The 24,914-nt window shown below is 53.4% G+C and overlaps 13 protein-coding genes across 13 annotated transcripts; 8 read left to right on the top strand and 5 right to left on the bottom strand.

Moving 5' to 3' along the window:
* Positions 1-868: 868 nt before the first annotated feature.
* BU25DRAFT_253072 (PR-1-like protein) lies at positions 869-1,786 on the top strand. The gene is made up of 3 exons (XM_033701630.1): positions 869-1,211; positions 1,263-1,512; positions 1,559-1,786. Exons 1-3 carry the CDS (start codon positions 960-962, stop codon positions 1,690-1,692), a joined length of 636 nt encoding a protein of 211 aa, XP_033555347.1. The 5' UTR covers positions 869-959; the 3' UTR covers positions 1,693-1,786.
* A 389-nt stretch (positions 1,787-2,175) lies between these two features.
* Positions 2,176-2,808, top strand: BU25DRAFT_252944 (uncharacterized protein). Its single transcript, XM_033701629.1, has one exon. The coding sequence runs from the start codon at positions 2,323-2,325 to the stop codon at positions 2,719-2,721; it is 399 nt and encodes a 132-aa protein (XP_033555346.1). The 5' UTR covers positions 2,176-2,322; the 3' UTR covers positions 2,722-2,808.
* On the top strand, positions 2,705-3,128 carry BU25DRAFT_416353 (uncharacterized protein). Its single transcript, XM_033707760.1, has one exon. The coding sequence runs from the start codon at positions 2,895-2,897 to the stop codon at positions 3,093-3,095; it is 201 nt and encodes a 66-aa protein (XP_033555345.1). The 5' UTR covers positions 2,705-2,894; the 3' UTR covers positions 3,096-3,128.
* A 312-nt stretch (positions 3,129-3,440) lies between these two features.
* BU25DRAFT_443946 (thioredoxin-like protein) lies at positions 3,441-4,314 on the bottom strand (the record flags this gene model as incomplete). Its single annotated transcript, XM_033709394.1, has 4 exons — positions 3,441-3,723; positions 3,767-3,941; positions 4,031-4,182; positions 4,265-4,314. 4 exons carry the CDS (start codon positions 4,312-4,314, stop codon positions 3,552-3,554), a joined length of 549 nt encoding a protein of 182 aa, XP_033555344.1. The 3' UTR covers positions 3,441-3,551.
* Positions 4,315-4,591: 277 nt separating this feature from the next.
* On the bottom strand, positions 4,592-6,332 carry BU25DRAFT_416352 (BAR-domain-containing protein). Its single transcript, XM_033707759.1, has 4 exons — positions 6,293-6,332; positions 6,008-6,229; positions 4,820-5,952; positions 4,592-4,771 (listed from the first exon to the last, which is right to left on the bottom strand). Exons 3-4 carry the CDS (start codon positions 5,874-5,876, stop codon positions 4,749-4,751), a joined length of 1,080 nt encoding a protein of 359 aa, XP_033555343.1. The 5' UTR covers positions 5,877-5,952; positions 6,008-6,229; positions 6,293-6,332; the 3' UTR covers positions 4,592-4,748.
* Positions 5,829-6,383, top strand: BU25DRAFT_416351 (uncharacterized protein). Its single transcript, XM_033707758.1, has 2 exons — positions 5,829-5,952; positions 6,008-6,383. The coding sequence occupies exons 1-2, from the start codon at positions 5,925-5,927 to the stop codon at positions 6,202-6,204; spliced, it is 225 nt and encodes a 74-aa protein (XP_033555342.1). The 5' UTR covers positions 5,829-5,924; the 3' UTR covers positions 6,205-6,383.
* Positions 6,384-6,582: 199 nt separating this feature from the next.
* BU25DRAFT_416349 (cysteine desulfurase) lies at positions 6,583-8,542 on the top strand. Its single transcript, XM_033707757.1, has 3 exons — positions 6,583-7,103; positions 7,155-7,978; positions 8,030-8,542. The coding sequence occupies exons 1-3, from the start codon at positions 6,620-6,622 to the stop codon at positions 8,450-8,452; spliced, it is 1,731 nt and encodes a 576-aa protein (XP_033555341.1). The 5' UTR covers positions 6,583-6,619; the 3' UTR covers positions 8,453-8,542.
* Positions 8,543-8,828: 286 nt separating this feature from the next.
* On the top strand, positions 8,829-11,385 carry BU25DRAFT_416348 (UEV-domain-containing protein). Its single transcript, XM_033707756.1, has 5 exons — positions 8,829-9,010; positions 9,061-9,148; positions 9,218-9,456; positions 9,533-10,837; positions 10,888-11,385. Exons 1-5 carry the CDS (start codon positions 8,957-8,959, stop codon positions 10,981-10,983), a joined length of 1,782 nt encoding a protein of 593 aa, XP_033555340.1. The 5' UTR covers positions 8,829-8,956; the 3' UTR covers positions 10,984-11,385.
* A 319-nt stretch (positions 11,386-11,704) lies between these two features.
* On the top strand, positions 11,705-12,878 carry BU25DRAFT_435685 (uncharacterized protein; the record flags this gene model as incomplete). Its single annotated transcript, XM_033708935.1, has 2 exons — positions 11,705-12,707; positions 12,775-12,878. 2 exons carry the CDS (start codon positions 11,705-11,707, stop codon positions 12,876-12,878), a joined length of 1,107 nt encoding a protein of 368 aa, XP_033555339.1.
* Positions 12,879-13,801: 923 nt separating this feature from the next.
* BU25DRAFT_355024 (uncharacterized protein) lies at positions 13,802-15,759 on the bottom strand (the record flags this gene model as incomplete). The annotated part of the gene is made up of 3 exons (XM_033703546.1): positions 13,802-15,080; positions 15,129-15,475; positions 15,553-15,759. 3 exons carry the CDS (start codon positions 15,757-15,759, stop codon positions 13,802-13,804), a joined length of 1,833 nt encoding a protein of 610 aa, XP_033555338.1.
* Positions 15,760-16,340: 581 nt separating this feature from the next.
* On the bottom strand, positions 16,341-18,791 carry BU25DRAFT_435683 (phospholipase D/nuclease; the record flags this gene model as incomplete). The annotated part of the gene is made up of 4 exons (XM_033708934.1): positions 16,341-17,034; positions 17,081-18,167; positions 18,392-18,393; positions 18,604-18,791. 4 exons carry the CDS (start codon positions 18,789-18,791, stop codon positions 16,341-16,343), a joined length of 1,971 nt encoding a protein of 656 aa, XP_033555337.1.
* Positions 18,792-19,040: 249 nt separating this feature from the next.
* Positions 19,041-21,510, top strand: BU25DRAFT_404961 (WD40 repeat-like protein; the record flags this gene model as incomplete). Its single annotated transcript, XM_033705139.1, has 2 exons — positions 19,041-19,169; positions 19,216-21,510. 2 exons carry the CDS (start codon positions 19,041-19,043, stop codon positions 21,508-21,510), a joined length of 2,424 nt encoding a protein of 807 aa, XP_033555336.1.
* A 1,295-nt stretch (positions 21,511-22,805) lies between these two features.
* BU25DRAFT_416343 (uncharacterized protein) lies at positions 22,806-23,287 on the bottom strand. Its single transcript, XM_033707755.1, has 3 exons — positions 23,137-23,287; positions 22,965-23,084; positions 22,806-22,915 (listed from the first exon to the last, which is right to left on the bottom strand). Exons 1-3 carry the CDS (start codon positions 23,210-23,212, stop codon positions 22,857-22,859), a joined length of 255 nt encoding a protein of 84 aa, XP_033555335.1. The 5' UTR covers positions 23,213-23,287; the 3' UTR covers positions 22,806-22,856.
* Positions 23,288-24,914: the final 1,627 nt, after the last annotated feature.

Genomic DNA, 24,914 nt, shown 5'->3' with positions numbered 1-24,914 from the left:
ACTTGGAGTGTAGGAGTAGATTTTGACCGTCTAAGTATATCTTGTACGTGGATGGCTCGTTCCTTCGCGTCAATCGTGAGCGGCAACAAGCACTCTACTTCGTACAGAGCTTCTCTCTCGGCAGCATTGCGTCAAAACTTAGGGCTTCAGAACATCAATTCTCCTCTATCGCTTGTCAGCTCGTTCTTTCAATGTATCACCATTGTTGTTTTGCTGTGAAGTCACGCTGATATTCTTTTTCAACGTTCGTTAGATCTGTCCTTGCCCTCTGATCTCTTTTTGTAGCTTTGCGGTTCAGCACGCCAATCATATGCTCTCTTGCGCACGGCTTTACATGTTCTAGAGTGCTATCCATACCTTTCACAACGTTGACCGGCATAGGTGACGCCCGTTTGCAGGCGCCTACAATAGGCGCTACGTGACACTCCGCTTGTGTCTCTTAGCAGAAAGTGGTAAAGCAACAAACGAGCTATTCATCATCAGGCACGAAATTGCCGCGACACAAGTCGGGTAATCCAGTGGGCTTATTCGATGCTTCAGTACTCTCGAATTCATGGACATTGCGTCTCGCTTCACTGCAGTCGTCTCTTGATCATATTGCGGACTGTCTGTGGGTTATGTCGCTCTTGCCCTGCTCCACACCGCGTGGTCTGATTTCGTGAGCTAGCGCACAAGGTCATGGCAGGTAAGTGAAGGCAGTAGGTGCGCCTCGACCACACGTTGCTGTCAATATTATCTCGGTGCATGGGCCACTTGTCATATAAACACGCCGCCATCCTGCCTTTACCCCTTCTCCATCTTCGATCATTCACGCTCTTTACAACTGCCGCTCTTTTGACTTTACCTGAGTGCACAACATTCTCGACCAACTGCACCAGCTTACCTACGACCTACATTTTTCTGAGAGACCCCTATCCATACACCTTGGTCGTTCCTTCCAGTGAACGACATCAACAAACATGAAGCCTTTCGCTACACTTGCCACCCTTCTGGCTGCCACTGCAGTCGCCGCGCCCGCTCACGATGTCAAGCCCCGCGAACTCTTCAACGATGATGCTCCTCACCCAGACGATCCCAACTTCATTAGTGCTGTGATGCGGGCTCACTGGTTCTGGCGCCGCCTCCACTGTGCTCAAGATCTGGTCTGGGACCAAGGTCTTGCTGACGCTGCTCGCCGCGACATCTCCGAGTGCACATACATGCCCGAGCACGTAAGTCATGCAGCATTTTAAGGCCTTGTGTAGCCTAATTGACTTTTACAGATGCGCTCTGGCAGCAACCTCTCCTCCCAGAAGCCCGCCCCTAGCAAGTACGAAGATTGGATCGAGTTCGCCCGCACTGCTGCTCACGGCTGGCACGAAGAAGAAACGAAGTACCCGTACGACCACCCCCACTATGACGATGCTTGGGGCCACTTCACGCAGATGGTGTGGCGCAACACTTCGCGCATCGGCTGTGCTGTCGGAAACTGCAACCCGGGCCAGGTTGACTGGCCTGGACGCCTCTACTGCTGCAAGTAATTTCAAATTAAGCTATGGATAGATACTGACTTTGCCAGATTACGACTACGTCGGCAATAATATTGCAGCCGGCCAGTTTGAGGCGCAGGTCTGGGGCCCTGTCTGCGGTGACCCTTCTGTCGGCGAGGCTACCAAGCGTGCAGAGACCGGCTACGACTGGTCTCGCAAGTAAATCTTGCGCGCTGGAGTCTCGTGGTCGCTCGTCTAGACTGCCTATGGGAACTACTGTCCTACGAAGACTACAGTATTACCTCTTCACATCTCGATTCACGACGACTCTCTAGCGGCATGGTTGCCCCGGCTGGTATCGGCGTTGACGGCGTACATATGTTTCATTCTTTCATTGTTCATACTGGGCTATGGCCACTGCATCTCTGACCATCTGGGTTGGTCATTTGGTCGCACTATCTGCATATCCTTCGTTGGCACCGACGAATGACTATGGCACTAGCTTGATGACATCAGATACACGAGAAGTAGTTCAGCCTGATAGAGGCATATCCAGAATTCTATGCATTACTTCCAAACCAAGCCTTGCCATTTTGTGCCACTCTTCTACTTGCTCCTATGTTTCTGACTTGCACTTGGACATGAGGTGCCATAACAAATTGTACAGTCGCCTGTGGTCTAGCAAAAAAATCATCTTGTCGGTGGAGGGGCTGCCAAGGTTGGTGTAATGCAAGCTGTCAGCGGCACAGCTTCGAAGATGACTGCGTCTGTAGGATCGTTTGCTTAAACTCATAGCGCAGCCTGCTGCACGATCTGGACTTTGCCACCTCTTCATATACAACATTTTGGCGTAATGGGCCATGTTTTACATCTCGACCTTCCCCTTGGACCTGCCAATTTGCTTGGGATATCTGCTGCCAGTGGGTTAAATGGGCCTGGCGCTTGGGCGTTTTGGATCATGACTGTCTTCCTCTCGTGGACCCATATCGGTATCTCTACCTACTTGAGCGACTTCTATGTGTCCAGCTTACTTTACACAAATTGGACAGCGGCTGACTTGCTCTATCAGTTACCCTGTCTTGATACACCATTCGCACACGGAGTATCCTTGCGGGGCTCTGTCGCTGCATCTTTCACCATCACTTATTGGGGCTTCTATCACGCGTCATTGCAGCTTCTCGTCTGCTTCGTGTATGGCAGGCGTTCAACACTTCCTCCAGCGCACGGCCAGCCAGGCGGCGACGAACTTTGATCTTGCTCCTTGGCTTATTAATTCCTTCACTTACGGCCTGGGTGTTATCACGACAACTATCGGATCCCCGTCATTCGGACACCCTTTCGACCACCGAGGTGTTCCCTGCGTTTGATCACGATAAGATCAAAGCGAACGTGCACTACCAAGCTTTGCATACCACTTCGACCTTCATGCTGATACAAAGCCTCTTCGTCTGCGTCTGTCTGTGTTATTCTGTCTGGCGAGCTTTCGCTAAAGAAGACGGGAAAGGCGAAGAACGGTTCCGCTACATATTCACAGGCCTCTGCCTGATCTGTTACCCACCTATATGGCTTGTACAAGCCTTCTCCGCTTTAGTGTTACATCTGGGAGGTCCTTACTACGACTGGTAAGATCATCAACCGAAGTTGTTACTTCATGCCTTGCACACCTTAAAGCATCAGAGATTCGGACCAAGCGTTCGCACTATTTGCAGCGCCGGCTACGGTACTGTACGATGTCCGTCCAAAGCCTGTTAGTCTTTACGTCTACTCGAAGGAGAGGTGGGCCGCTCGCAACAGGCAATGTCATCATACCATTAGAGCTGTTCCGGCGGCCACAGGGCCTGAATGAAACGAGCTCAATCCGATTCTCGATCCCACATTGCATACAACAAACGACTTGTTCGCATACTATCCAGAAGGGCACAACAGAGTTAAGAGCAGTCCATCGATGATTACCTTACTCGCAATCGACAACCGACCTGTTCGAGGATTACACAGAAAGACGAGGGCGGTAGTGTGTGGAAGCCATCGCAGATGTAAACTCATCAAATCTCTCGAGCGTTCTCTTTGATCGATGGACACTCTTTACGAAGCCTCCTTGACAACCTGCTTCAGCGTCTTAACATACTCCCCCACCTCCTTCGTCCCAATAAGCGTGAAGTCCCTCTTTCGCCCCTCAAAAACAATATGCGGCACACTATCCACCCCGTTCCCCGTCTGCTCCCGAACCGCCATCCTCGTCTCCATCGCCTCCTCGCTCTCATCCTCGACCACGCTTTTCCCCCTCCTGCTCGCTCAACCCGGCCGCTTGGCACGCCTTCAGCAACGTCTCGGGGCTGCTCGGATGCGCTTTCTGCGTAAAGTATTGCTCGTACAGACTCTCGAGCGCTTTGATCGCTGCCTCGGGGCCGTGGTGTTTTTGGATGTACTGCAGTATGCGATGCGCGTGGAACGTGTTTGCTTGCGAAGGGTCCGCTGGAGAAGTCGAAAGCTATGCCTTCAGGCGCCCATGTAGGCTGAGTACTTTTGGAACCGGTCTTCAGAGCCGGCGTACTTTTCGTCACGGTACCAGGCGTGCCGGTCGACGCCGTCGCGGGAGAAATCCGGGTATAGTTGGTATGGGGCAATTTGGAGTTTGAAGGTGACTGGTGAGGATGGGTTGGCGGAGCGGTAGGAATCGAGAGCTTTGCGGAGCTGGAGGAAACCGAGATACGTCCTGGATGATGTTAGCGGAATTGGGGAGACGTAAAAACTAGGGGACGAGATTTCGTCTAGGGAGAGAAGGTTGTGACATTTACCAAGGACATACTGTGTCGAGAGTGAATGTTATTGTGGAGTCGTAACTCATTGTAAATGGTTCGAGTGGCGTTTGTCGATGCTGTGATGGTTCAGGATTCCTGGACGTTTGTGAGGCAGCAACAGCAAGGTTACATAAGTGAATGATCCTGTAAAGACAATAGGGTAGAATTAAAATCGCGATACACCGCCAAACTGGTGGAGACCACACAACTCGGATGAGCTCATGCGGGGATGTTCCGTATGATCTACGGCTAGGATGGAGATGGACCGAGGTGTGGCTGAAGCTGGAGAAGGCGGCGTACGACAATATAAAAACTGCGCGAGAATAGGTTAAGAAGTATTAATATTTAGTCTGAAGTGTAAGCAATGCAGTGTCTAGTAGAATGAACATGCAGACCTCGAAGGGCCCGTCTAGTCAATAGCAACCAACAGTAACAACAGGTATCTTCATCTGGACATCATCGAGTCCCGCCGGTTGAACACCTAGTTCAACTTCACATAGTTGCCTGAGATAGTCAGCGTTTGTGGGCATTCTTGAGTCTTAGTGTACATACCTGGGAACTGGCCCTGCTTGCCGCGGACCTTGCCAGTCCACCACTCGTTCTCGTTCTGCGTCCGTGTAATGATCTCAATGGTGTCGCCGGTCAAGAAGCTTAGATCGCCTTCTGATTGAGCCTCGAAGTCAAAAAGAGCGGTACATGTCTCTGCCGCAGGCATGCCACTGAGGCGAGATGGCTTGGGCTTTGGTGGCGGAGGTGCCGCGCCCTTTGCCTTCGCTGCAGAGCCCCATGAGCCTTGTGATAATGTAGGCGATTTGACGTCTGCGACCACGCCAGAGGGGCCAGGGCTGTATGGAGGTGGTGGTGCTTCTTCGGAGATCGAAGCGCGGCCTGCCTTCGCCTCGAGGGCTTTTGTTGCGTACTTGGACTGCCCGGGTCGCCCTCCTGGGCCTGTACGTCCACCCGTGGTCTTGAATTTGACCACAGATAGCTTCTCAGCCTCTGCCTGGGTGTCTCCACGCTTCTTCTCGTAGGCCGCCTCAATATCCAGTTCCAGGTCGAAATAACCAATGTCAAGCCGTTGCATGCGCTCGTGCAGGGTGTAGAAGACGTTCAGCTGCATGTAATAGAACGACTGGAAGAGGGGCTGGATGAATTCCCGTTCCAACGCGAACAGCTTCGGCAGCTCGTCCTTGAGGAGATCGTTGAAGTAGTTGTAATCCTGCGTGGCCTGCTCAACATCGTTCTCGGCGCGGTACATGGCCTTCTCGTCCTTCAGGGTCTTGTCCTTCTTGTCTTGCAGCTTCTTGAGGGTTGTTCGGTGACGGTCGTAATCGAGCTGCTTGTGGTCGCGCTTGGCGCCTATCTTCCGTACAGCTTTGATGATGTCGAGCAGCTGGTTCGCGGGCGAAATGACTCGCGACTCTATCATCTCCAGCTCGGGCTTGAGCGTCTCTTGCAGTTCTCTTACAACCTCCTCGTATTGTTCGCAGGCCTCAATACCGGCAGTGTTTCCTTCATCGTGGAACGAGGTGGGGTCCGACATTCGTCCGGAGATGGGCTTGTAGATTTCGGCGATGGCTTTCGAGAACTCGATCTGATGTGTGAGCATGCCTGTGAGGTTTGTATTAGACGTGATCCCACGAATGAGGCTTCAGAGATGCGCACCATTGATAGCCTCGAAGTACCTGCCATATATGTCAGTCCGGGTTACAACAAGCACTACTCGACAGACGCGCATACTTCTTGGACTCCTCGTGGAGCTTCTTCGTCTCCTTCTCGAGCTCGGTAAAGCGGCGATCGGCATCGATATAGATGGCGTCCTTTGTGATCTCGCCCTACACATGCTCTTGTTAGCGCATGCCTGCGCGTTCGCGGAAGTCGGCGCATTGCCCAAGCTGCTCTTGTATAGCGCTCACGGGGTGGACGTACGATATTGAATTTCTGCTTAAACGTTTGTGGCGCCTATTGAGTCTTATCAGCCATATGTTGCCGCCCAACCGGGCGCGTGAAGATGTTTGACCGTACCCTGGTCACTCCTTTCGTTAAGCCTTTCCAGCTCATTGTGGGGTAATGCGGGTGGGTTTGCTAGGTTCCGATGCAGAGTAACGCTGTCTTAACACAGCGGGGACGTGTAGTCGCAAGGAAGAGCAGCGTGGAGAGAAGAGTGGATGGTTATGGCGCAGTGCTCCTAGTGGGTGGATAGTGGGTTGCTTTTGGCGTCTTGGACATGACGTTGCTGTGGCTTAGCGCTGCTCCGATGTGGCAGACTACACGCGATACAGCACTGCGGGTTCTTCTTTGTGCGCTCTGAGCAGCAGTCACCTGACCCGGAACAGCATTGCAGTATTCACCATGGCGTTTGGACGCTCTCAGTGCACTGTTCTGCGCGAGCACTGCTTCCTCGGCCTGGTCCGATCGATTCGTGAATCAGGGTCTGCCTCTCGCAGTCGGTGGGGCGGTCCATTAGTAAGCCGAACTTTTAGCTCTCCGGCTGCGCTTTCGAAGCTTCGACTGAGTCGTGAGCGATGTTCGACATTATCACCGCACATACCCATCACCACAATGTCGAACATCGCCCCCACGCTTGCGAGGCAGGCCCTCCGCATCGCCTCGAGGAGATGCCCAGCATCGACCTTCGCCCGCACATCCCTCCGCACCGCTGCGAGCCGCCGCAACTATGTCTCCGAGACCAAGTCCAACAACGCCACAGTCAATATCGACACCACAGTCCAGGCAGAGAAGAAGGCATTCCTGCACCAGACCGGCGAGAAGGCAGCAGACGCGACAATGCCAACAACAGGCATGTCGGCCGACGCCATGATGAGCCCAAGTGCTGGTGCGTGCCGCCACTCGCCCCGCCGTCACTGAAGCATACTGATAGCACCAGGTATCTTGAAGCAAGCTACAGTCATGGACCAGGGATCACGCCCCATCTACCTGGATATGCAAGCGACCACGCCCATGGACCCGCGCGTTGTTGACGCCCAGCTTCCGTTCATGACCGGCCTCTACGGCAACCCGCACTCCCGCACACACGCCTACGGATGGGAGACCGACAGGGCAGTGGAAGACGCTCGCGCGCACATTGCCAACCTCATCGGCGCAGACCCCAAGGAGATCATCTTCACCAGCGGCGCCACCGAGAGTAACAACATGAGCATCAAGGGTGTGGCGCGCTTCTTCAAGCGCTCTGGCAAGAAGAACCACATCATCACCGCACAGACCGAGCACAAGTGTGTGCTAGACAGCTGCAGGCATTTGCAGGATGAGGGCTTCTCGGTCACCTATCTCCCAGTGCAGAGCAACGGTCTCATCGACTTGGCACAGCTGGAGGCTGCGATGCGCCCTGAGACAATGCTCGTCAGTATCATGACAGTCAACAACGAAATTGGTGTCGTGCAGCCCATGGAGGAGATTGGCAGGCTGTGCAGGTCCAAGAAGATCTTCTTCCACACAGACGCCGCTCAGGCGGTCGGCAAGATTCCCATTGATGTCAACAAGATGAACGTTGACTTGTTGTCGATTTCTGGTCACAAAATCTACGGGCCGAAGGGTGTCGGTGCTTGCTACGTACGAAGAAGGCCCAGGGTCAGACTCGATCCCATCATCAGTGGAGGTGGCCAAGAGCGCGGTCTGCGAAGTGGTACACTGGCACCGCCTCTTTCAATTGGCTTCGGTGAAGCCGCCCGTATCTGCAAGGAGGAGATGGAGGTATGCACGCATTTTCTACACCCTCTCTGCACCTTCACTAACGGGTAACAGTACGACACCAAGCGCATCACAGCCCTGTCAAACCGCCTTCTCGAAGGCCTTCTCTCCATGGAACACACCACACTCAACGGCGACCGCGAACGCCACTACCCCGGCTGCGTAAACGTCTCTTTCGCCTACGTTGAGGGAGAGTCTCTGCTCATGGCCTTGAAGGATATTGCCCTGTCCTCCGGCAGTGCGTGTACATCGGCCTCTCTGGAGCCCAGTTACGTCCTCCGCGCGCTCGGCAGCAGCGATGAGAGTGCCCACAGCAGTATTCGATTCGGTATCGGACGATTCACGACAGACGCTGAGATTGATTACGTCCTGAAGGCTGTGAAGGAGCGTGTCACGTTCCTGCGCGAGCTCAGCCCGCTGTGGGAGTTGGTGCAGGAGGGTGTCGATCTCAACACGATCGAGTGGAGTCAACACTGAGCGATAGTTTGAGGATACCCGGAGGTTTCTTGTACAATATAGGGGCGCATTGGGTTTATACGATAGGCTTGAAGCACACGTTCTTTGAGGCGTAATGAACGAAGAGTTACTGAACAACCCGGATGAACGAAGAGTTACTGAACAACCTGGCTGAACGAAGAGTTACTGAACAACCTGGATGAACGATGAGTTACTGAACAATCTGGTTTGTACTCACATTGCCATTCAGCATGCCGTGAGCGTCTTCTTGATGATTTTCCACGTTTGTGATTGCTCAACGGTTCACTGGCAGCGGTTTCCAGGTCTCGTTCATATTTGGTACGATCACGCCGCGTCTACCCCTCAGCGTACCGTACACCGACCCCATGATTTTAACGTACATATCAACTTGGCCACGACAAGGTGCAGTGTCCAGCACTCGTAAGGGAAGCGGCGACCCTTGGCGGGATCACAACATCGTGTTCGGCGGAGCTCCAGGCTTCCCCGCCAGACCTCGAATGCAGCATGGCCGGCGTGCCTGAGACGACGCTCAACTGGCTGTACAGCGTTCTTACCAGCGTAGGCATTCACTTATATTCCGCGGAGCCACATACTGACGTTTCCCCCAGAACTACACAGACGTCAATCGCACATACCACGACGCCACAGAAGCTCTCTCCCACTACCCGTCCCTCTCGGTGCGCACCGACGTCTACAGTACGTAACTCGCCGCGCAACACCGCCCTGTGCTTCGCCCTGGAAGCGCACAGCAGCTGACCAGTGCAGCATATGAGAATGGAGCTTCGAACCTTCTTCTCAACCTCAGCGGGACGCTGCCTGTTACGTTCCGCGGCGCAACGTACGGCTTCCCGGTAGCAGTATGGGTACCCTATGCCTACCCGCGCGAACCGCCCATGGTGTACATCAAGCCGGACAAAGACATGCTTGTGCGACCAGGTCAGCATGTAAGCGGCGACGGAAGGGTATATCACCCATACCTCGCACAATGGGCAAAGTATTGGGGCGTGAGTACCCTATGCGCGGTGCACAGCAATAGCAGGCACTGTTGGGCGGCATGATCCTTGGCTGACCTGCTTGCAGAAGTCTACTTTGTTCGACTTCCTTGCGGTCCTTCGCGGCGTCTTTGCGAAAGAACCTCCCGTCCGGTCAAGGCAACCGCAACCGCAGTACAATGCGCCCGCGCAACAGGGTCCTCCGCCTGTTCCTCCACCTGTCCCTCCACCACCTGCTGAATACCGGCGCTCTCTGCACGGTACACCAGGCCCATCAGCCTCGCCGGGCCCCTCTCAAGGACCACCTGCTCCTCCTCCGAAACCTCCGAAGCCGTACGAGCAGAACCGGCCGACGCCTGAACCGCAAAATGATCGGTACTCGCAACCTCCCCCGCTTCCACCGCATACGCCGCAACAACAAGCACAGGCACAGCAGTATCAACAGCCGCAAAGGAACAGTTATGGTGCACCGCCGAACTGGCAACAGCAAGGCACCCCGTGGGCGCAAGGCACTCCTCAGCGACAGGGAAGCTACGATATAAGTCCGGCAACACCAGTCTCGCACAGCTCACGGCCACAGGTACAGGTACAAGGCTCACAATACGGGCCTTATGGACGTGGGAGTCCTGTCAGTCCCATCACACCCCAAGGCCAGCGACAAGCATCGGGCTTTGCAAGGCAAGCGCCTCCACAGCAATCATCGGCGAACGGTGCGCCAGCGCAGCAGTATCCCAACCACCACGGTGCACCTCAACCTTACGGGCAACCACCGCCTCAACAGCAGCAGTATCGGCCACCGCTTCAGCAGTGCCCGCCGCAGCACCCACAGCATCGTCAGCAGTATCAACAGCCGCCACCCCAACAACCTCTGCCACTACCCAAGGCAGCACCTCCAGTCAATCTTCTGGATGACTCGCTCGAGGTAACTTTACCGTCGCAACAGGCCAATCAAGCATCATTGCCAGTACCTCCTGTACCCCCAAACCCGCAGAAGGATGCCCTCCTCACGGCCCTCAGCCAGGCTCTCGTTTCGCAGACTCGCCAAGTAGTAGCCTCGAATCAGGCAGCGGTAGCGCCTCTCCGAGCACAGCAGCATGCACTGCAGGCTGCATATTCACGGCTGCAAGCGGAGCTGGGCGAGTTGCAGCAGCTGGATGCTGCACTGGCTTCCAATGAGCAGATCCTGAAAGGTGCAATGGTCGAAGCAGACCGCGCCATGGACGATGCACGGAGGAGACAGGCCCCAGACGTCGATGACGTGCTCGTAGCGCCTACAGTGGTGGGGCAACAGTTATACACACTGGCGGCCGAGGAACAAGGAATTGCTGATGCTTTGTTTGTCTTGGGCAGAGCGCTCGACAAGGGCAGGATTACCGCAGATTTGTTCGTCAAGGTACGTAGTTTTGGTGCAGAGATGGTCACCATATGCTAAGGACACCACAGCAAACACGGAGTCTGGCTCGAGAGCAGTTTCTGAAGAAGGTGTTGATCAAGAAGATTGCCAAGGGCATGGCGCTGGATGAATACCAGATGCGGTGAGATCCGTAACAAGACTCACCCACCTGCTCCTCATCCAAGCAACCGCACATGTATGACAGAGCACTGACTGTGCTTGCAGCGAACTTGCCACAATGGTACCAGGCATCCGTATCTCTGGACCTGATATGAAGTCTGCTTCGTCCAGCACCAGAGCGATTCATGAGCTGTCCGATCAGTCATCGATCGAAACGGGCTCAATCATCTCTACACGAGGAATGCAAATTCGTTCGGATGCAACCAGACTTGCGGACAATTGAAGCTTACAGGTGCCTTGGCTGGTGATGAGGCTTGGATAACACGAGATGTGGAGGCGATGGTCAATTAGGTACGGGTGCACGAACCCAGCACGTCAATCTAATTTAAAGCTATCTATCGCCAAATGCACGGCTAGCGTCAGGCAACCATCACGCCCGTTTCGCGGCAAAGCAAACAAAGGAGAGTCAGTTATCGTGCAGATTTCTCCCTCTTCATCATCTCCGTCCCTCTTCTCTGAACCTCGTTTTCCATCTTTCGCGCGACTTTCGCGCAGCCATTCGTTTTAATATACACCTAATACATGTCTACACCGCAACCTCAGCCCGCGCCCCAGGCGCCACAAATTACAACAACCTCTCCACTAGGACACACGACGGCCATTCCGAGCTCGCCTCCCGCGCAAACCACCAACATGCCGGATCATCCTGCCGCAGCCACAACGTCTCCTACACCCAGTGCACCTATGATGCCACCCCCATCGACCGCACCAGCCCCCGTAGACCCTGCTCAGAATACGTCCGCGGACGACGAACCTCTCACCTACAATGAACAGCTCAATGCCGCCGACCGCTACTGGAAATTCAAGATGGCTTTGAACATCGCACTAATCCTTGCTGGCATCATCGGCATCGGTTGCATAGCCTGGGCTCTCGACACGGCCAACAGATTGCTTTCCGACTACAACTACGGCTTCGATAGCACCTGGTCTCTGCCCTGGGGTCTAATCACATTCTCCATCTCCATCATCTGGTGCATGCTCTGCATCGCCCTATTCGTCTTCCGCAAGCGCCCCGTCCACCCCGGCGTGCGCGTCACCATGGACTTACTCCTCTGGCTCGGCTTCCTCGTTACCGCGCTCTTCACCCTGGTTGCACTCTTCGACGTCCTCTACTGGGGCGAGGACGGCTCGTTGGATTATTCGAGTAACTGGAGTAGCAGGTATGGCGGTTATGTCCTGCAGAAAAACAACACCTGGGTGTGGGAGCAGAGCAGTAGTTACTCGGGCGTCACGGGGTTCGATCGCTCGTGCAACGGCTCGTCTAGCAGCAACAATTACTACTACACCAACCTTCCCTTCCACAACTGCGCGGAAATGGATGCGTATGTCAACCAGCTCTGGCAGGAGAAGCCGAATCGCGCGCGTGTCGAGCTCACGGGTGTCGTGTGCCAGTTTCTCGGTCTGGTGTTGCACTTTACGCTTTTTGTCTGGGCGTGTGTGGACTGCCACAAGCACCGGCACTCCAAGGTATCAAAGGACGCGGAGAAGATCGCAGCGGGGATCGTCGAGAACATAGTCCGGGGCGGTGCAATTGTTCCGCCGCCGGGGCAGGCACAGATGTGCATTGCTGGGTGGCAGCCAACATATCATCAGTTGCCGAGTCAGTCGAATGGCTTTTCGGGGCAAGGACAGGAGTTTGCTGTGCAGGGGCAACAGCATCCGATGTATGCGCAGCAGATGGGAGGGCAGGGTACGCAGCAGATGAGGATGCAAGAACGTATCAGTAAAGAGAGCCCATTGCCTCCTCTGCCGCCAAGGCATGAGCAGGCGCAAGCAGGACCAAGTGATGACAAGGCTGGGGGTGTTGCGGCGAGTTACTACGAGCCTGGGCGGTAATGGGTGTGACAGGAACGGAGGATGAAGGAAAAGGAGGATGGAGAAGAGAACGTGTGAATAGATGCAGAAACTTGGCATAGATACCCATTCAATCATAGGTAGTAATACCACAATTCGCCCTCTTGTTTGGAATTGCATCCTGTGCGGTCTTGCTGATACTGCGCGCCCTTGAAAGCGAACTAGCTCATGCTGATGGTGCAATGACATATCCACGCGTATTGATTTGGCTCAAGAACACAGAGGAGAGTGGCCAGATAGCGTTGGTCTTATTCTGCTAAACTTTGGATTACTGTATTGAAGGCGTGGTGTGTGATGAATTCCCGTGCGAGAAGACGTGCTCGAAGTAATGGGAAAACAGCGCTCGGACGCAGGAATACTCAAAGTAATGATTCGCACCCGACTCGGTGCACAATGTTGTTACCGAGCAGAAGATCAGAGGGCCACAGATCTGCTCACTCTTTCCGCAACGGATTCTCTTGTTGCTTGTGGAACGAAATCTGCTGTCGAAGGCGCACACGGGCGAACGGCTGGCACGCATCAACTACAACAATGATGGAAATAAGCAATTGCTGAGAGCTTGGATTGGTGCCATCTCCGTCATCGTACAGGTCTTCCTCTAACCGCATTGACATCGTCTAACAACAATCAAACGAGCTGGCCGCTCTCTAATCGAGTCCTCTCGGTGGTGCGACTTCCTCGCTGACGTCTAGTCGCGCTGCACATTCTTCTGGACCACACCACTCTGTCTCGAGCGGAGCCATCCTTTGCTGTTCTTTCCATTGAAGGCAAAGAGACGCGATGGCTCTGCGGGGTATCGGACAGTGGCGGACTGTATCGAAGTGTCTTCTTCTCTCCACTTCTTTCCCCTCTCGTCATTCCTCCTTCCCCATTATTCATTAGTCGATCGGATGGCTTCCCAGGGCACTCTCGCCCCTCATCCGTATTACCTCAAGGGAATGCGACCTCGAACTCGGTCGTGTCCATACCCCAGATCTCGATCCACTCCACGCTATCCCTGCTGACCTTCTCGATATGCCTCACAGGCCCTGCTCTTTTCGCGTTCATGCTGTTTTCCTGCCCTGCAGGTATTTCCGGCCCTCCTTTCGACGGGAAGATGACCCCACCAAACTTGTACACCAGTCTTTCTCCCATGCCGAAATATTCCACGTTCCTGTACTCCGGTCGCCACATCTCTGTCGCGATGGCAAATACATGCATGTCTTCTGTCGCATCGATCTTATCCGCTAGTTCCGTGCCCGGTCTGACCAGGACTCGTATCGCCCACAGATTGGGGACCAGACTCATAATCTGGCGCAGCGATTCGAGCGGCGGCACGATACAGCTGAACCCCAACTGTTCTAGATTGGGTAGTGTTTGGCAGATCTTGTACAGCGCATTGTCGGTGAGCTGCCACAAGTCTGAAAGCAGCAGGTGTCGTATCCCGCGGTGATTCGATTGAATGACGGCAAGGAAGTCGCCACCGATGCCGCGACATTGGTGCTCGCTGATGTAGGGCGTGCCAACTGCGCTGGTACTTCCGCTGGTCATGCCGGGAGTTGCAGCGGAAGGGGTAGTCGGTGTTGCTGCGGTGCTGTCTGATTTCGGGGTTCCTCGAGCCCGCTTCGTACTGACTATGTACACGCGCTCGAGGCCTTTGAATTCTTGGAGCATGCGCACAGCTTCCTTGTCCACAGTGTCCAGACGTATCATCTTCAGGTTGGGTTGCACGGGTTGTTTGTGCTGCAGTCGCCATGTGTCGTCAAGGAAGACTGTCATGGGATCTGAAGAGCCCATCGAATTGATGACCGTGACCTCAGAAATTGTCAAAGGGTTGAATATCAGTTCACTGCTCTCACCGAAGAACCGTGCGTACAGGTTCCACATTGCGAAGCGCTTGACGGGTAGTGAGACCTTGTTCGCAACACATCGGGCGAACATGGACATTAGATTGATCGATTCCTCCCCGTTCTCGCGCATCCGCGGGCTCCAGTGCAACTTTAGGTTCTCGAGCTCCTTTGCGCTGGCAAGAACCAGCGAGATGTCGTCCGGATAGCATAGCGGGTCGATATCGTATACGACGAGGGTCTTCAAAGCCGGTAACGGAGGTATCGTGGTGGTCGGTCGAGGTATTCGGTTCGTCTGACACCGTAGCGTGAGTGATATAAGTGAGGGCTTGTTCGTGAGACCCTGGTAGACAGTGCTCAAAGGCTTAGTATTGAGCTCCCAGCTGCCGCACATCAGCACTGTTCACAACACATGAGCGCCATATACCTACGCGAAAGCTTGGAGGTTCTTCATCTTGTCAAGCGCGGCGCGCATAGCAATCTGCAGCACCATGCTGTTGTCCGGCACGCGCCCTTGCTTGTAGTCGTCGACATCATGCTCGCGCCATTCGCCAATGACCCGGAATAGCTGCACGTAGTCTGTAAAATTCCGCGACACGAGTGTGTTTAGTCCTGAAGAGAACGGGCTTCCTCCGCCAAACCCCTCGGGCCGCCCGTCAACGTAGCGTATCTCGGCATGAGAGCGTAACGTGACTTCCTCATATAGGCGGGGCAGGGTCATGTAATAGAAGAGACGCGAGGTCCTAGTGATTCGCGCAAGGTCGCCGACATCGTCGAGCTGTCATGGTCATCAATATGGTGCAATGAGGTCATGGGTCGAGCGCATGTGAAAGCACTGCACACGACAGCACGTACATATGTGAGGATGAGCTGGATGAGGTGCAGCGGCAGCTCCTTTGCCTGTGCAGCATTGGGATGAGAGCGCGCCGGCGACGTGAACCAGGTGTGTATGGGCGCAGTGATGGGTCGCTCTGCGTTGCGGAGGTTCTGGGAAGCGGTCGCTGCTGAGGCAGTCGCGTCCGCGGGCGTGCGGCGGGCGGTGTTCGGCGTGCTGTTGGGCATGGGCGGCTACACAACCACAACAGTCTCCAGTATGGGGTGGAAGCAGTGGGTCATGGTCAGCATGCTCATTGAATGTCTTTCTGACAGCTCGATGATTCCCTTGACGGCCCGTCACAGCTCTAACTCTATTTTCTGGTCGGTAGCCGCAAACGCCGATGGAAGCAGCTACAACCCTCCGAGCGGATTCCGCGTCCGCCGTGTTGGTCCGCCAGACTTGCATAGCCCTGCAAGATCTTCCCCAGGAACTCGGAAGCTAGACCTGTCATGGACCCTGGGGTGCACCATACATTTCGTACACGATGAATACGGTGACGCCATGCCGCCCGTTCTCGTCCCCTCGTTCTCGCTCTCGCACGAACGAGCCACTCTGCTATCCAAACACCAACTGCTAGCCCATGATGACACACCATGAGCCTCAATAATCACCAGCCCTTTACCCACTGTCTTTGTCGCTGACCGAGCGATGCCCCTGTGCCGTTGCTCGAAACCGATCACACCCTCTGGAGGTATTCAACCCTGCAGTCCGTATACTATCGTATTGCACATCGGCCAAAACTGTGGAGGCCTTCAATGCCGGGCTGCTAGAAACTCTGGAGCCATGGCATTCGACCCTTGTAAGGATCTCCTGGATATTGGAAGGGCACTTCGATCGTGCCTTCGAAAACACTCATACGAGGTACCCCGCCTTCTCCAAGGTCAACGGCCTCGAGTTTTTCGTTTGGCACCGGAACAATGACGCCGCACTCCCAGTTCCTCATGGTCAGCTTGCCCATCTTCCCGCTCTTGAGTACCTTCTGGGCTCCCCAGGCCGATTCCGAGATATTCGCTGAGCCTACGTATACCCACGCGAAGGGTTTTCCATTCATGTGCCGTCCACGTGCGAACAGTAGCTTGTTGTGTGATATCATGCCTTTGCGTGTTGATATGTAGTCGCGGAGGCATTCAGCAGGAAACGAGGGTGAGCTGTAATGTGTCTTCCTTAAGGAAATGACCCCAGCACAGTCGGGACCACCCAGACTATTCTTGATGGTGTCCTCAGTAGGATAGTAGATGCGGAATCTCTCTTGAAGGTCCACTGCCTTCGGAGCGGTGAATGGCAGACCTTGCGCAGCGAAGTAGATGCGCTGGAGCAAGGTTTCATCGATCGCGCCTAGGGACGAAGCCGCATAATCGAGCTCAATAGACCCCACTTGGTCGAGTTGGAGATCTTGAACAGCTTTCGCGAGACCAGGAAGGCCCGTAGGGTGTGAAACTGTGTCAGAGGGGCTACCACTGCTATACGTGAGCCAGCGCCCACGTGTATACTAGTGGTCAAACTTACATGGAGTGGACGAAGGCAAGGTGCCCAGTTTGAGAGAAATCGAACTTCAGCACCCCCTTGACGATTAGTGGGTCGAGTTGCTGGGCCTCCAGAAAGTGCACCAACTCTTTCCCAAATGGCGTGAGGTCTTCCACGCTTCCCACAACAACATCAACTCTTCTTGGCAGATCAATGACGAAAACTGAGTTCTCCAAGACTCCAGGCTGCCAGTCGTTTCTCACTTCGCCCCAGTACTCCATCTCCATATTCGCTGTAGATACCACAACTCTTAACTTCTTTTCACTAACAAGCAGCATGTATTTGCTGTGCGCATTCCCGACGGCAGCGTTCATGGACGGAAAGTGGATTCGCAAGTTGGGTATGCCGCACTCTGCCAAATCTCGTCTCCATCTTGCTTGAGTCTCTGCATCTCTTGCGTTCATGATCCAATGCTGCTTGACCTTGGTATGACTGAGTTTGCGGCTCAGCCACTCGGCATCCCACTGGAAAGAGCTGATGACTGCAATGTTGACCATGGATGCTTGCAGCAGCTCATCAATAGTGATATCATCGGTCCGACGAAACTTAGTGGCGAAAGTGCGCTTGATAGCTCCTCTAGGGTATTGTGGTACGGGATCTGACTGTGACTGGGAGCTTGTGGACTTGTTCACCGCTGCAGGTGTCGGTGCTTTCAGTAGTTGTTTGGAAGGCTGGTCTGCAGATGGACTACGCTTGCGCTTGCGCTCCTCCAGTCGTGCAAGACGCTCTGCTTCCATAGCCTTACGATTGAGGACAAACTTATTGCTTGTCGGCGAGGTTTGCTTTGTATTGGGCATGGATTTGGGCACCGCTTGAGTCAGCTGTGCCATTGGTGTGGCGGTGTTAGAACTCAATTGAACGTGGGCTGCAGGTGCTGATGTAGGCTCTATACATTTTGCAGACTGCGGAATATCTTGCATCGATAATGCAATTGCTCGCTTCAGATCTGCGTCGTCATCTTCACTCTCATTGTCCGAGGTGAGATCGACAATCGCTTTGTTTGTTGGCGCGACAGGAGGGCTCTGCTGCATGGATAATGCCATAGCCAACCGCAAGTCCTCGTCGTCGTCTGAAGATGCCATCGCATTGCTGGTAGCTGACACTCAGGCTATGTGGTGCTGTGTTGTCGTGTTTGATGCTGAAGTGAGAGGCTCGGTATGTAGAGCTTCGCAAGGCGAGGCAGGCAGCCGCGCGACACGCTTTCGCGCTAGCACGTGCGAGCTGACGCCACAGAAGTGCTTCACTATCAATGTTCAACCATGTACCCACGATATAGGTGGCTTTCAGCATTACATCTACTCAATCTCTTCATTTCTTTATTTCACGGTCTGCACGATAGCTACCCTCCATGTAGTGTCGACACGAACATGATGTGATCGTCCTTCTGCAGCACGTACTGATCTTCACCCTCCAACTCCCAGTCTGCCTCGTTGATGAGAGCCAAGATCCCTGGACGTCTGTTGTACAGGTTAGAGAGCTTCTGGAAATTTTTCAGCTAGACTCACACGGTGTCGTCGAGGACGAACAGGTCTTTCCTGGGATCTTTCATGACGTTGTCGCAAAGGTACCTCACAAGAAAAGCTACGTTTGATGGTGCACCGGATTCATCTTTGCTGGGTATCGTGAGGGCGTACTTTTTCTGATTTGCGAAGAGTAGCTCCAGTCCCCCGCTACTGCTGTCAGAATTTGTCATGTTGCAAGGCTGCAAGAAACATACCTGAACTCAACGTTTATGGACAAGGATTCTTCACTCATAGCCAAAATAGCGCTGAATCTGCTGAAGGTCGGTCACTGATACGAAGCCGGCTGCGACTGCTGCGAAGGACCCTCCAACTTGGGCCTAAGCTCAAACAGGCGTGCTAAGCGAGAGCTAGTGCCAAAGAAATCCTTGAGATGATGACTAGCCGCAGGGCCTACAACTCCACATTGCAAAGACCTCAAGATGAACATATCGCCTGAATTTGTGTCAGTAGGCGGCAACAGGAACCCGGCCGCTGCAGATTGGGACGTAAACGGCTCAGGCGTCTTAGCGTTTGGCGCCGACAATTGTATTGCATTGTGGGATCCTCAAGTAAGTCTACTTGTGAGTTGCTATAGGATACACTGACCGGATATAGGATGAGAAACTTAGCGGAGTACAAGCAGTATCGAATGGACACACTAAGGCTGTCAACGCTGTCAAGTTCTTCCCTACAAGATCACCAAGCGTTTCCGTGCTTCTCAGTGGCGCAGCGGACAACACAATCCGCATCTGGCGTGCTCAGAATAATAGGAAGCCTAAATATGAATGTGTCAAGAGCGTCTCTGGTCACGCAAACCCCATAACCAAGATAGCCACTTTATCTGGATCAGACATCTTCGCTTCCGGTTCCTCAGATGGTTCTGTCAAGATATGGAAGCTTGTCCACGATGACAGATTCACATCCATCGATGTCGAGCTGCTGCAGACGATCGCTTTGTCGCCGAAGTATTTCCCTTTGATTCTTGCCCTTGCTCAACTAGACACCGAGTCAATGGTACTGGCAGTTGCAGGCACCCGCCCCACTATTCAGATTTTCGTTTCTCGAGATACCCAGTTTCAACTTTCAGCAACACTCATCGGGCATGAGGGTTGGATACGAGCCCTTGACTTCACTCGCGAAACATCGGACTCAAGCAGCGACCTGTTACTAGCATCTGCAAGTCAAGACAAGTACATTCGCCTTTGGAGATTTCACCAGGGCAACGAGCTTCCGGCCGCAAGTAGCGCACTCAACGACCCAGCTCTGGGAGGTCTTGTTAAGTCGCTATCGAACAAGGCCCACTGGATCGAGTCAGCAACATCAAAACACTCCATCACTTTCGAGGCTCTGCTCCTGGGACACGAGGATTGGATCTACACGGCTTCATGGCGGCATAGAAATGACAAACTTCAGCTGCTTTCAACCTCAGAGGACAACTCCCTAGCCATTTGGGAGTCCGATCCAACATCAGGCGTTTGGGTGTGCATCACAAGATTGGGCGAGATCAGCGCACAGAAAGGTTCGACCAGCGCAACAGGAAGCGCAGGAGGATTCTGGATCGGTCTTTGGTCGCCGGATGGTAACTCCGTGGTATCTCTGGGAAGGACAGGAAGCTGGAGGAAGTGGACCTACTCATCGACCGAAGATATGTGGACACGGCAGGTCGCAATCACAGGGCATGTTCGGGAAGTCAGAGGAGTGACATGGTCAAGAGATGGCTCCTATCTACTTTCGACATCACAAGATCAAACGACACGGCTCTTCGCGGAGTGGAAGCGGGAGGGTAGCGCGCCGTCATGGCACGAATTCTCCAGACCGCAGATCCACGGCTACGACCTTAATTGCGTGGATGCGATAAGCGACACGGAGTTCGTGTCCGGTGCCGATGAGAAGCTTTTGCGTGTTTTCGACGAACCAAAAGGTGTCGCAGAAATTCTAAGCAAGCTTTGCAATATCGAGTCTAGAAACACCGCCGATCTCCCAGATGCAGCCAACATACCTGTACTTGGCCTCTCGAATAAAGCCATTCAAGCCGTAGGCGACAATGAGCCAGTGGAAGAGGGTGAAGAAAACGAGCGTGATGCTGTCGATCCAGCATCCATCGTCCGCAAGTCCGCTCTGGAGTTTTCTCACCCACCGTTCGAAGACCACCTTGCTCGACACCTCCTCTGGCCCGAGACAGAGAAGCTCTATGGCCACGGATACGAGATCTCTACAGTTGCAGTCAGCCGCGATAGCAGCCTGATCGCAACAGCATGCCGAGCAAGCTCCATCGATCATGCGGTCATTCGCCTTTACGACACAAAGGATTGGCTCGAAGTGAAGCCAGCGCTGAAGGCACACTCACTTACGGTTACTTCGCTGCAGTTCTCACCTGATGACAGATACCTGCTCAGTGTTGGACGCGATAGGCAGTGGGTTGTCTGGGAGCGCATCGACGAGCCCTCATTGTACGCCTTGAAGTACTCGAATTCAAAGGGCCATTCGCGCATGATCTTGAACTGTGCTTGGTCACCGCTCGAGCAGCCGACGTTTTTGACAGCGGGGCGGGACAAGTCAGTCAAGATATGGCAAATCGCGGACAGCGAGGTGCGGCTGAAGGGTACGGTGGCTGCAAATGCCTCCATCACCGCCATTGCGAGCAGCGCAAAGGTCATGAGTGGGAAAGCGTGGTTTGCATTTGGAACTGAGGCTGGTGAAATCGGCATTGCGAGTGCGAAGGCGGAGGCGCTAGACAGTGTTGAAGTGACAATGGTCAGCGCAGAGAGCTCGCCTGCTAAGACCATCAACCAGATCGTCTGGAGACCGGCTAGGAGTGAGGAACAAGGCCAGCAGATTGCGGTGGCAGCGGATGATTCTTCAGTACGCGTTTACAATATCGTAGGAGGATCAGCACAAAGTGCAGCATAGATGGTGACACTGGTGTCCAGCGCAGTGAATTACAAGAATAGACTGTGCAAACGATGACCTGGGGACTATCAAGCCTAGTTTACCTACAAGACAACAAAAGCTAGCATCATCGCAAGCAAGAGAACTCGAAGTAGTTGCATCCCCTTCCAGCTACTACCGTAGGCGGTGAACTCAGCGTAAAGGTACCCAAAAAAGCGGGGTGACTTTTTCAATCAGCAAGTGACCAACAAAGCCTGGCAACCCCATGCGCCTTTGGGACGCAACCAAAAACGCACAAAGAGCCGTGGCGACATTGTGCGCCTCTGGGATGACACCGAAAGCACACAAGATACCTGGGCGACTTTGAGGCAATCCGCAAGTGACTGTGCCGACAGGCCAGGAGCTCTTGGTTGACAAAGTACAAGAGATGGTGAGGGACAATGCCCTAAAGAAGTGAGAGCTTCAGGTAGCTCACATCAAAGTGTAGAAGGATGGCAATGCCAGACCTGTCCTTCTTCTTTACCTTCGACATCGGTGGGTTGTAAGGCTATGCTGGCTGTATCCTTAAAAAGTTTGTGTTTGGTGTTGTAGGAGGGCTCTGAGGGAGCTCTTGTAGTCGGTATGGCAGCTCACAGGAATGCAGCCGGTATGGCACAGGTGTGCAGTCGGTGGGAGTGGGTGTAGAGAGCCGGCGCTCTGTCGTGTGAATGAAAGCGGCCACCTATTTGTGTGGACTATGGGGAGATCTACATTCGCTCCGACCTTCTATGGTTCCAGAGTCACACTTAAGCCTAACTTAACTCATCAAAACTAACGTGGTCTTAGGCTATCGTCAATTCTGCAATCAGCTTCTTTGAGTTTGGCTACACAACTTGAGAAACATGGGCCGGGAAGACATTTGAACCCACGTTTGGTGAGCTTGATGAATGGCCACTGAAGCATGTCAATGATGGGCCACTGAGGGAGGATTGCCCGTTGAGATGCCGCACCGCCTACGAGTTGATACTGGCATCCTTGGAATACGTGAAACCCCTTAATCGAGCGTTTAATTCCTGATTTGACTAAGTAGATGCCGAACCGCCTGACGAACGATCGCAGTCGAATCCTCACAGGATCAACCCACCGACTGGAAACGATTTGTCGCAGAGTAACTTTGGGCGTATTGACACTCTGGAAGCTTTCCAGTTGCTGATACTAGCACTGTGAAGAGAGAACCGGCAATCCCACCATTCCCCCTGGTCGATCTCGACGAAATAAGACTCGTACACAGGTTTGGTCTTAGACATACAAACACGATGAAATAGCAAGAACACCGTGTGAAGTTCATGAATTCTTTACATTGACTTTGCTAAAGAGCAGCAGGATATCTAAGAGTTACCGCCCTTCTGTCCAGCCTCAATGGGGTCAACCTTACCATGAGCAAACTCTGTACACAATCAGCACACATCCACCCAAACAACAACCGCATCACGTACGGCCTTTGGCGGAACCACCGCTGTTACTGGAGCCAGTGAAATCAGAATCACCAGATCCACCGGAAGCGTGACCACCCTGCTTTCCTGCCTCATGAGGATCGACCTTGCCTTGTGCAAACTCTGTGGTGTTGTTAGTACTGTGGTGATGAAGGGAAGGCGAGGGAATATATACCGCCAGTGCCGACGCGCTTGTCAGGCTGGCCGTCTTGGCGGAGACCGCCGTGCTCGGTAGGCTTGTAGTCAGACATGTTGGTGTGTTGGTGGTTGGGGTTGGAAAGGTGGTTTGATGAGGTGTTTGCTGTGTGGAGTGTGGAGTGTGGATGAGTGAGTTACTGAAGGAAGAAGTAATGCTTCGACCACAGATACTTATACTTCGGGGTCACGCTCTCAGATCTGAAATTGACCTTATTGTCCACATGGTGCGTCATCTTGCGATTGCATCACGCACCAGCCCCTGACGCGGTGAAGCTATTAGCTGCGGTGCCGGAGGTGTCTATGATGTAACAATTGAGGACCATAATGGCCGTTCTCCACGATGTTGCAAGAAGGCGGCAGCAAGCAACGACACGATGATAGGATGACCACAAAGACAAGCAATTCTGCTAGCCAATTGCAGCATGTGAGGACATCACTTGCGAGTTCGACCCGGCCTAGCTGTCAAAAGGTTGTCGGAGCAACTTTGGCATCGGCAACCAATTGTGTTGATGGTAGGCACGTAACATGGAGGATTCGAATGTCCATGAGACGTTAGAGTGCCCTGTGCCTGGCAGATCCGTACGCTAAGGATGTTAGCGATCTGGGCTGGGGGTTGCCTAATATGGTAGTCTAAGTGGTGCGTTATAATTTTAGCGACGTCACGACTGTTCGCGTATCTCGCGTTGCGCGTCAGTGCGGCCGCGACAATACGTCAATTGCATGATGAAGTACCTGAAACCGTAGAGCAGTGTTGCATGACCTGATGACGTGAGACTGAGGATGCACCTCTTGTCCAGGATCAGGACTAGCCTATTTTGTATTTTCCCATGACGCCTACACTATTTCAACTGTACGACAACGGGATCAACAACCAATTGCAACGGCATTGGGCTCGTAACATGGGTAAGTCGAAACACTACTAGCATTGCCATCGGTAAGGCGGTTGACCTTGAGACGTCAAAGTGCCATGTGCCTGACAAGATGGGTACGATCGCGCTAAGACCTTGCATATAGAAATCTCGGGATGTCTGAATGACGGCTCGCGTGGCCATACCGAGAGTACTAGCTATGAATTGACGTGCAGATGTGCATGGCTCCAGACCTGATCATGATTGATAAATTGATTGAGTGATTGGTTGATTAATTAACATTCTATATGAGTCTGGGACTATGGAAGACAAGAAGAGTAGTAGCTACTTGTTAGGGACGTCGATTTGATTGATTGATTGATTAATTGATTGATTGATTGATTGATTGATTGATTGATTGATTGATTGATTGATTGATTGATTGATTGATTGATTGATGTTACGATCCTACGTCCCACGATAGGACAACAGGCAATAAGTAACCACCAACCAAACACGGAAGCCTGGGGGAAGGTGCAGCAAGGCAAGGCCGCCCGGCTGGCGCCTAGGGGATTGCGCTCAACCGAGCTGACCCACGTGACAGAGCTCGTCAATGAGCATGGTACAATGCTCGTTGATGAACCGCAATCCATCCTGATTGGCCAGGACCAACTTTGCTCATCAACAAGCAGATCTGGTGGACTGTATATATATGTGTAGGAACACGACCCTTATGGTTTGTGTTTGTCACGGTATCCTCTCCAGATCCCCTGACAATATCCGGATCCGCTCCGTACTGTCCCTGACCGTATGCACCAAATCCCCAGCGTCCTTACACTCCTCCAAAGCGGACGTACAACCTCCGGTCACCTCCGGAGCGGGCCTGCAACCTCCAAAGCGGGAGTAT

The sequence above is a fragment of the Macroventuria anomochaeta genome, assembly GCF_010093625.1.
Source record: "Macroventuria anomochaeta strain CBS 525.71 unplaced genomic scaffold BU25scaffold_61, whole genome shotgun sequence".
Taxonomy (NCBI): Eukaryota; Fungi; Ascomycota; class Dothideomycetes; order Pleosporales; family Didymellaceae; genus Macroventuria; species Macroventuria anomochaeta.
Note: the sequence above shows the minus strand (reverse complement) of the source record. Positions and strands in the feature narration are given on the sequence as shown.